Here is a 10,531-nt window from a genome sequence, read left to right as displayed (position 1 = left end):
AATACGATATTTTTAGGTGGTTTGAACTTTACAGCGCACAGTAACATGAGAGAACATACGTACATAACAAGACATCATCAAATACAGACCACAATATTTTTTTATGTAATAATTTTATTTATTTATTTATTTATTTTAGATTGAAACATTCTACATTTTATTTATATCTTTAACTCACTCGAGGTAACTTTACAAGGACATAAAGAAAAACAAGAAAATTAATTACATAGAAATGAGATAGATATAAACAATATAGTTACAGACTGCAGTAATGAGCAGAGAAAAAAAGACCATAAATTAACACTGCAGACTGAACCTAATAGAACAATAACAAAATAAATCAGTGGTTAGAGAAGTGAGAGAATATGTTTTGTCTGAAGGTGTGTGTGTGTTTAATTGGGCCTTTAAATCTAAGATGGATGTGATTTTATGGAGATTTTACTACAGGGAATTTCATTACACTGAAATACTTGTCACCCATGGAAGAGAGTCTGAAGCTTGGGACAGACCAAGACTTGAAGACTTCAGAGTGTTGACAATTATCCTGTATTTTTTAATGGAAATATTTTAATATAATGCTGTACATATATATAAAAAGGTATACAGTCAGGTGCCCTTGAGGGCTGGTAGAACACAGGGTTCAGAGGTTATATTTGCCATTGGCATCTGGCTTATAAAGGTCAGGCTATGTTTCTCGTCGGTAAACCTGTGAAGGAAACATTGTTAGACTTTAATTTTAAATAAGAACATCTTAAAGGATTAGTTCACTTCAGAATTAAAATTTCCTGATAATTTACTCACCCCCATGTCATCCAAGATGTTTATGTCTTTCTTTCTTCATTCGAAAAGAAATTAAGGTTTTTGAGGGAAATATTCCAGGATTTTTCTCCATATAGTGGGGGACAACAGATTGAAGGTCCAAATTGCAGTTTCAATGCAGCTTCAAAGGGCTCTACACGATTCTAGCTGAGGAATAAGGGTCTTATCTATCAAAACTATCAGTCATTTTCTAAAAAAAATATAAAAAAATGATATACTTTTTAACCACAAATGCTCATCTTGCACTGCTCTAGGATGTGGCACAGATTACGTAATCATGTTGGAAAGGTCATGCGTGACAAAGCTAACGTGCAAAGACTAAGTCAAACGGCCTTTACAAAAAAAAGGTAAAACAACGATGTTGGACGATTTTGAAGTTGAAGGAGAAAATGAGATGGAGTTTTTCGCCCTACCACGGTACTTCCGCCTATGTCACACGTGAACTTTCTAACGTTATTACGTAACGCGTGGCGCATTACAGAGCTAGTGCAAGATGAGCATTTGTAGTTAAATTTTTATTTTTTATTTTTTGAAAATGACTGATCGTTTCACTAGATAAGACCCTTATTCCTCGGCTGGGATCGTGTAGAACCCTTTGAAGCTGCACTGAAACTGAAGTTTGGACCTTCAATCTGTTGTACCCCAGTGAAGTCCACTATATGGAGAAAAATCCTGGAATGTTTTCCTCAAAAACCTTAATTTCTTTTCATCTGAAGAGAGAAAGACATAAACATCTCGGATGACATGGGGGTGAGTAAATTACCAGGAAATTTTAATTCTGAAGTGAACTAATCCTTTAAAAGACAACAAAATAGCAGTATAATTATTCCAAACACACATACACACATGCACAAACAGTTATCAATCACAGTGCTGGACCCTTACCCTGCATCACTGCTAACCTGGATCTTCTCTGAGGAAGATGTTGATAGAGCTGAAGAATGGGCTGGTTTCCTGTCAGGGGATAAAGAAAAACAAGAAAAATATTTTTAATTGTAATAGAGAACCATGAAAGCCATTTAGCACTGTGTTGTCTGTTGCTACATAACCCAGGACACTGTTGATCATGAAATGAGCATTTGGGACCCTGAACCGCTCTTTGTTCACTTTTGACTGAAAAATGTTCTGTTTTGAATTTTTAAAAATCACAGATTCATCGAAATGGAATGAAACTAATAATTGAGGCCATGATTCGAGCAGGCTAAGTGGTCTTACTTAAATAGTCACACTTGTGGTCTTCGGTCACAAATGACGAACCATAGGAAATGAATGGGAAATCGACAAAAACACAAAAATTCTCTGAATTGTACAATCTACAAATTGGCCACAATGCTGAAAAAACAGTACACAGCAGTAAAGGGATGACACTCTAAAACATCAAGAGTGTGCTATAGACACACCCACTCACACAGATGCACATGCACACACACACACACACACACACACACACACACACACACACACATTATACCCCTCTGGTATAATATAACCCCTCTGGTTTGTTTTCGTGAATTGTGGGGACATTCCATAGGCGTAATGGTTTTTATACTGTACAAACCGTATTATCGCCCTACACCTAAACCTATCCATCACAGGAAACTGTGCACATTTTTACTTTCTCACAAAAACTCATTCTGTATGATTTATAAGCCTTTTGAAAAATGGGCACATGGGGAAATGTCCTCATAAGTCACCCTCTCCTTGTAATACCTATGTCATACCCATGTCATTATACAAATTTGTGTCCTGATATGTCACAAAAACGTGCACACACATTATACCCCTCAGGTATAATATAAAATAACATAAAATTTTACGTTTTGAATTTTAACAAAATCTTAGCTTCATCAGAATGGTATGAAACATGGTGACTTTTATGGCAATTGGTATGTGAGCAAACAAAAAAAAATTGAGGGCATGATTCAAAAAGGCTAAGTAGTTAGAAAAAATAGTCACACTTGTGGTCTTCGCAGTCAAAAATTACCACCATAGGAAATGAATGGGCGTACAATCTACAAATCAGCCACAATGCAAAAAAGTGCACAGCAATGAAGGGGTGAAACTCAAAAATATCAATGTTGCAAAACACACTCACACACACACACACACACACACACAATTATACACACAAATGAATTGGTAGGGCTATAACCATACATCAAAAGTGAGTCAGAAGACTGAAATAAGAGGGTAAAATAAAAAAAAAATAAAAAAGACAAAAAGTAGTATTTAAGAATTTCTAAATATACATCCAAATCTACAACTTAAAAGTAATTAATTTTGCCTTAAAACTTACAGTTTTTTACAGACGCTAGGACACATTTCTCAATACTTAGGTCACTTTTGCAAAACTCTTCACACAGTGAGCACAACAGAAGTCTATGTGGGCTAAACTGAGGATCAGTTATCATTGCTTTGGCACAAAATGCATTCAATGACTACATCTCTCAAATTTCATGAATTCTTTTCTCATTCAGACACAACAACTGCCAAAACTCTTTGTACGTACAGGCCAATTTGCACATGCTTACATACTGTTTTCAAAACTGTTAAACTTATGTTCAAAACAATAAAATAATACAAAACTGAATAAGACAGCAATTTGCTACATTTCTACAGTAATATTGTAATGAAATATATGCTGAATCTAAAAAATCAAATACTATCAAAGCAATTAGATGAAACTGAACGCCTACACAAGCATTCGTTTTTCAATTTCATTATCATCCATTCAAAGAGGAAAACTTCGGAATCATTTTGTACTGTTATGTAAACAAGGTTCATGTAACAAACTGCAGTGTTATTCTTGTTTTGTTAAGAAATTTTACAAAACAAAACATTGTATAATGATACCTGATGTTAGTGTTTTTAGGTCAGTATTTTATGACTGACAAAGTGTGTTTGCTGGGTGAAAACCTTTGCTAGTGTTCTGGAAGAATGAGTTGATTTGAGACATGAATGAAGTGTTTTGGTAGATTTAGTGCATTTTGAATGTGAAATTAACAGCTGTGCCAAGATGAAAGTTGGTTAGGAGAACTGTGTGAAGAGTTTTGAAAAAGTGGCCTAAGTATTGAGAAATGTGTCCTAACGATTGTAAAAAACTGTAATAGGGAATTCACAAGCCTCTCCATAGGGAGCTATACAGGCATCTAGTGGTTACACCATGGAATGACATGATTTTCTTTCTTTGCTCTTCCCAGGTGATGCTAATCTATGGAATGCCAAACCTGCCAAAATTAAAAATAAATATATATATAAATAAATATACAAAGAAAAGTAAAATAATAACAATTATTATTATTATTATTTATACATTTATTTCCTTATTTATGTATATTTCAATTTTTTTCCACATTTATTTTTTTCTTTTATTTATTTATACATTTATTCATTTCTACATTTCTTTGTCCGTACGGTAATGAGGAGGGCGTGGTTTACCTCAGACATAGCAATCGAGCTCAGCCAAGCCTGTTGATAGTGGGAAGAATGACTTGGATGGCCAAAATCTTATTAATATCACGGGTTAAGTCATATAATATCACCCTAACTGTACTGTGTGACATGGGTAGGCTACTCTTTATTCCGGACATGGCCGTAGAACATCGTCTGTTCTGGATTTTTAAAATGTCTGTAGGGCAGTTACGGACAAAGAAATGTAGAAATACATAAATGTGAAAATAAAGAAATTTAGAAATAAAGCAATGTAGAAATGAATAAGTGTGGAAATGAACAAATATGGAAATAAATAAATAAAAAAAGTGGAAATAAATAACATTTGAAATGAATAAATGTATAAATAAATAAAAGAAAAAATAAATAAATGTGGAAAAAAGATAAAAATATACATAAATAAGGAAATAAACGTACAAATAATTATTTATTTTTATTTTTATTTGTATATTTATTTATGTATTTATTTATTTTTAATTTCGGCAGGCTTGGCATTCCATAATAATCTGCCTTTCAAAGGCCCAGTCTCTATATTCATCAGAAATACTGCATTAATTGAAAAATAATTGAAAAAAACAAAAAGAAAACAAAATTTTGTATTATTTTTTTAATGGGGGAAAATGGACCACAATTATTGCATAAATATTAATAAGTATCATAAAATTGTCTCAAAATACTAAAGAAAAAAAGAAAAAATATTATTGAACAAAAAAGTATTACATTGGTTTTGCTGAGGGTTACATTTCAGCTGTCCGGTCACTTTTGAACACAAGTGTGACTCCCAAATGAGGAGCACCAGACTTGTGAAATGCAACGAAATCCAATATTGAATTCCATGTATATTAACATTACAAAAAAACAACCTAATCAATAACAGATCCAGTGTTTATTGTAATATATATATATATATATATATATATATATATATATATATATATATATATATATATATATATATATATATATATATATATATATATACAGTCAAACCAAAATTTATTCAGACACCTTGAACATTTCATTCATTAATACAGTTTATTCACTATAGTTTAAAAAAATGGTAATACAATATGGCAAGATCTCAGAGTTAAACTGTGTGGGAAGAAATTAATCTTAATTATGTCAGATAACATTTAAGCAAAACATGGCCAGGTCAAAGTGTGAATAATTTTTGGTTCCAAATTTTTATCAATTTTACTGGTAGTCCACTGTATGAAGATTTTTTGGGTACAATATGTCACAGTTTACTTTATTTTGCTATGCTCACTTACATATTATAATAACTAAATATAATTTGCAATAATTATAAATCTGTTTACCTTATTTTTTGTCCATTCAATTTAGCAAAAAGCAGGTTGAGCAGTCTCTCTTTCTGCTCCCATGTTAGATCAGAAATATCCACACTGGAGCTTTTCAAGTTGCTCCTAAAAATGAAACCAGAGCATTTTCATCATCACAATCATCATGATTAAAGATGCACCTGAAGAGTGATTAGAAATTCTGTGCTAAAAACTCTCACACCATTTGTCAGCCTCTTCCAGGTCAGTCTGAACATCATTGGTGCTGTTCGGGGCATTAGAGAAGGTCCGTATACGAGGGTACTCCAACCTTCCAGCCCGTGCCTCATTCATTCTCCAGCGATAGGCCTTCAGTGCCTCCTGTCTATACATACAAGATCATCTTCAAATACATGAAGCACTTCCAAATGTGAAGCTGAATCTTCAATATCCCCTATTAAAAATATTTTACAGAGCAGTATTTAGTTCAACTTATGCTAACCTGTAGTGCTGTTGTTGTTTTCTTATTTCCTTCCTCACATGGTCAAGAGCTTCGTGAAAGAAAAGCTCAAGTTCTTTGCGCTGCTCCATGATGCTTTGCGCCAGCTGTTTCACTCGGCCTAGCTCCTTCTCTCGAACAGCTAGAAGCATTTCCAACTTCTCAAGGTCTGTGCTGTTGTCCTGCGTGTTGACCATGGCACGCTGTTCCACCTCTTCTCTCTCCTGCTCAAACTCCCCAGACATGATGCCCAGAGCTTGCTCAAGTGTGACCAATTTAGCCTTTAGTTCGGAGATCTCATTTTGTTGGGACTTTAACTGGGAATTGCCTTCCTTTCTCATCAGTTCATTCGTCTCCTGCAGAATCAATCAGTTTGGGAGTCAGTATTCATCACTGGACATATGCAATGTGCTGAAAACAATGGCAAACATGAGCACATCTCTGCAAGCCAGCTTAGTTAAAATGTACTTTGGTTTTATTAAGCTTATGCTTTCATGAAATACTCTTAAGGCAAGACACTACAGGTAAAACCATTGTTTTTTCATGCACTGGTCAATTTTGAGATTTTGGGCTATTTTGCTTCCATAACATGTCTTCTGTCAGACTAAAGGAAAGAAAACATCTAAAATATACAATTAAGTGTTTAATTTATTAAACTTTATCTATCTGCGTTCATAGGTTTCAATTATAATACATATCTTTAAAGGCCGTTTTCTCAAAATCATATCCTGCACCAAGCCAGAAATCTTCACTTCAGTAGCACTTACATTTACCAAACGTTCCAGTTTTATTCTTATCTATTCACCCTTTTCCTATGCCCCATGACGCTTTGTGCAAATTATGGGAGTTACTTCCATTAAACTGTAAACAATCAGCAAAAAGTTTGCTCTATGAACATAAGTATTTTCAAAAACTGGGAACAATGAGATGACATTTATTCTACTCACCCTTCAACCATTAAAAGGACATTTAAAAAAGTGCAAAATCATTAAAAAATTACTATAACAGGCCATGAATGAATAGAATAAATATTCATTAACTGGAACATTGAGTGATAATATTTCAAAGTGATTTCCATCGTTTTGACAGACCAGTTATAAACATTCCAGTGAACACCGCTAATAGGGATTAGCATCCGTGTGATAACAAACCTGGAAAGAGACGTGAGGATTTGGGGAGAAAATAGAGATTCTTAGTACATTCCAGTGAATAATTCATGGGATATATCTTAAAATTCGGGAGGGCAGACCACAAATGTGCAGATTATGTTGTCATTTTATTTTACAGTGGAATACAAAGGGGGGAAAAACAGGAGAAAATAATACAGTGACTGAAAAGAGCTATAGGTATTCTGGTGATACCATGTCACGTTAAAATACCAAGGGTTACGTTATTCTCCTGAGATCTGAAAATAGAATGAAAACATGAAAGAGAAAATGCAAGACATGAAAGAAATTTTACAGCTCATTCAGTCAAATTGACGGATAAGGATTATTTGTAGTGCAACCGTATGATTTGAAATTATTTGTTTCAGTCTTTTTGAGTGGAACTTTCCCAAACCGGAAGTGCCTCCCATAATTTTTACAGGTTTTTACAGGGTTTGTATTGTTCTCAGCTTGTGGAAAAGCTGCTTGTGATGAACTTTGATTTATCATGTGACTCTCATCATCACTGTGTTTGGTGGTTGTCAGTGTATTTCAAAGGTACAAAACAGATATTAGTACTTCAATAGGTTGGTAAATTAGCATTATATCAGTTAATGAAATATGTTTAAAATTAATTAAATAAATTTAATGGAATTTTTTTACGGTGTGTAAAATAAACAGTTATGAACCGTAATTATTACAATATAATATAATTTAAATTATACAGTTTTGAACTGTAAAATAGTGCTTTCCCGTAAAACCTAAAATGTTGCTACAATATTTTTTACGGTAAAGTACTGGCAACTACATCTGCTGTTTTTTTTACCGTAAATTTTACGGGGATTTTTTTTTTTTTTTTTACAGTATACTCGAATATTCCAAGTTCAGAACTATAAAAATGTATGAGTATAAAATAAAAATCTTAAACTTTGAGTTTCTTAACTTAAATAAAAAGGTTAATTAACTAAATATTTTGTTAATTGCTATCAAAATGTATGAGTTAGCTAACTCAGTACTTCAAGTTAGGAACAATTAACATGCATGAGTACTACAAACTCAAAACTTGACTGTTCTGCTTACTTAAAATTGGGAACATCATCACTGAAAAATTTTTGATGTAAATGGTTACCTTAAATATTTTGAGTAAGCCCAACTTATTTGGGTTTACAGTGTTTTCACATGTGGTGTCTTGCCTTAAAATCACTGATTTTCAGCTAGCACTAGCACCTTCAAGAGAGCAAGGGAAGCATTCTTCTCTGTCAAGGCTACATTCGTCCTCTTCAGTTCCTCCGCCTCTTTCACATGATAATTCAGTGCCTCATTTAATCGTACATTCTCCTTTAGCACACTATGTGATGCTGTACCGAGTTGCCTGTTGGGAGCCAAAATTGAACACCATTATACACCAGAAAACACAAATCATATTTGCAGGTTTGAATGAGGGAATGAGTAAATGATTCATTGATGGAACTGAAAGAATAGCCGCTCACACAATAGCTTCATGATGCGCTCGCTCTGCAAGCTGAGTGATCTTTTGCTCTGCTTCCTTCTCAAGTTGAATCTATATAGAAGAAGACATTGCTGACCATTCTAGCATGCATTTAAGTGGCACAAGAATCTAAAAATCTATAACAAAAGAATTTAAAATCTGATGGTAAATGAACTTTGCTACAATTTATGCAATATATTTCTATGCATTATCTCTACTGTCTTGTTTATAGATGGATGCATAATAATTTAATATCTTTTTCTTACCCTTGCTGTGTAGAACTTGTACTCTGCTCTCGCCAGACTCTCTTGGTGTGCACGGTCAGCGATATAAATTTTTTCTCTCATCTTGAAGCACAAGAAATGCATAATACATTATATTTCTGGAGTTTTCTGCATTGGTTTCTATGTGAACTTGCATAGTTTGTGTTGTGCAGTACACTGATAAGGTCTTCTTCCAGATTGGCCTTTATTTTTCGAAAATGCTTAATGGTTTTGAGCTCGCCCTGCATCCTCTGGAAGTCGCTTGACCTCTGCTTAAACCTCTCTTCTAAAGCATCAATCTTCTGCATGTATTCATCAACCTGCAACAGCCAGTCAATTAAAAAGAATGAGGGGTAAAATTCAAGTCTTGCATGACAACATTGCTTTTGAAATTCAATTTTGTTACAGGCAGCTTGACATAGGCCTACTCCTACTTTGTTTGGAAAATAACTAGTATCTCAGTGCTTACCAAAAGGTCTCTCTCTTGTGAAGTTTTTGCTTTTTCTCTTTTCAGTTGCTCTTCTAATGCAGCAGTCTTATAGAAACAAAAAATAGTGGGTGGATAAGCTTGTGCTCTTGTTCCTCAGCCTTATAATGGAGATGTAACATAAATGCAGACTAACCATTGCTGTTTTTTCACGATCTGTCCTTTTCAGAAAAGCAATAATATCATCCGTGTCTTTCTTGGCTCTGTACTGCTGGTTCGCGAGCTCCTCGTTGGCTTTGGCAAGCGCGCGAGTAGCTTCGATATACTCAACACGTGAAATTTCTGTGATATTAAACTTCGCCTCCCATAAAGCAGCGTTTGATTTGAACTTTTCGATCTCTGACTCCCTGTCTGCCTTAGACTCATGCTTGCCTTCTTTCTTACCTTTTCTGTAAAGAAAGTGTAAAAAAAAATAGCGAAAAAATAAAATGAGAGAAATAAAGAGAAATACAACATTTGAATCGACTTAGTTCATTCTCACCCTTTTCCCTTGCCCTTGCTTCCTTTCTTTTTCGGCATCTTTCGGCTCTTCAGACGACTCAGATCACCGGACCTGCACTAGCTCATATTCTGTTTACATTCGTTACTATGGAAACGGTCACCTCACCTTCGGAGCCACTGCGTTGAACAAATTAAAGGATTAGTTCACTTTCAAATTAAAATTTCCTGATATTTTACTCACTCCCGTGTCATCCAAGATGTTCATGTCTTTCTTTCTTCAGTCAAAAGGAAATTAAGGTTTTTGATGAAAACATTCCAGGATTCCAAGGTCAAAATTACAGTTTACAGCGATCCCAGACGAGAAATAAGGGTCTTATCTAGAGAAACCATTGCTCATTTTCTAAAAAAAAAAGTTTTAAAATTTGATACATTTTAACCATAAATGCTTATCTTGAACTAGCTCTCTTCTTCTTTATTTGAATTCCAGCAGTGTAGACACTGCTAAAGCCGCGCACACACTTAACGATTGTAAGGCCGATTATGAATGTAAATTGATACTTTGACTGATCGCGCTCAAACGCGTCCAGTCAGAGCCAGTTGCGTTCAGTCGGCGATTACAGTCGGTGTTCAAATTCCATGTGTAAGTATTTAAATCTGCTTC

The 10,531-nt window shown here is 34.3% G+C and overlaps 1 protein-coding gene across 1 annotated transcript; it reads right to left on the bottom strand.

Annotated features, from left to right (window-relative positions):
• Positions 1 to 427: 427 nt before the first annotated feature.
• On the bottom strand, positions 428 to 9,957 carry bbof1a (basal body orientation factor 1a). Its single transcript, XM_067393776.1, has 12 exons — positions 9,911 to 9,957; positions 9,566 to 9,818; positions 9,412 to 9,477; positions 9,119 to 9,262; positions 8,946 to 9,026; positions 8,681 to 8,751; positions 8,418 to 8,562; positions 6,049 to 6,401; positions 5,791 to 5,931; positions 5,589 to 5,693; positions 1,705 to 1,773; positions 428 to 706 (listed from the first exon to the last, which is right to left on the bottom strand). Exons 1-12 carry the CDS (start codon positions 9,946 to 9,948, stop codon positions 607 to 609), a joined length of 1,566 nt encoding a protein of 521 aa, XP_067249877.1. The 5' UTR covers positions 9,949 to 9,957; the 3' UTR covers positions 428 to 606.
• Between the last annotated feature and the right edge of the window lie 574 nt (positions 9,958 to 10,531).

This window comes from Chanodichthys erythropterus, chromosome 9 (assembly GCF_024489055.1).
Source record: "Chanodichthys erythropterus isolate Z2021 chromosome 9, ASM2448905v1, whole genome shotgun sequence".
NCBI lineage: Eukaryota > Metazoa > Chordata > Actinopteri > Cypriniformes > Xenocyprididae > Chanodichthys > Chanodichthys erythropterus.
Note: the sequence above shows the minus strand (reverse complement) of the source record. Positions and strands in the feature narration are given on the sequence as shown.

Excerpts from the sequence above, each read along its gene's own strand:
- bbof1a (XM_067393776.1), bottom strand. The coding sequence starts at position 9,948 with ATGCCGAAAAAGAAAGGAAGCAAGGGCAAGGGAAAAGG. Across the intron at positions 9,819-9,910 it reads AGCAAGGGCAAGGGAAAAGG|AAAAGGTAAGAAAGAAGGCA; the intron begins GTGAGAATGAAC and ends CTTTCTTTACAG. Across the intron at positions 9,478-9,565 it reads ATCGTGAAAAAACAGCAATG|ACTGCTGCATTAGAAGAGCA; the intron begins GTTAGTCTGCAT and ends TGTTTCTATAAG.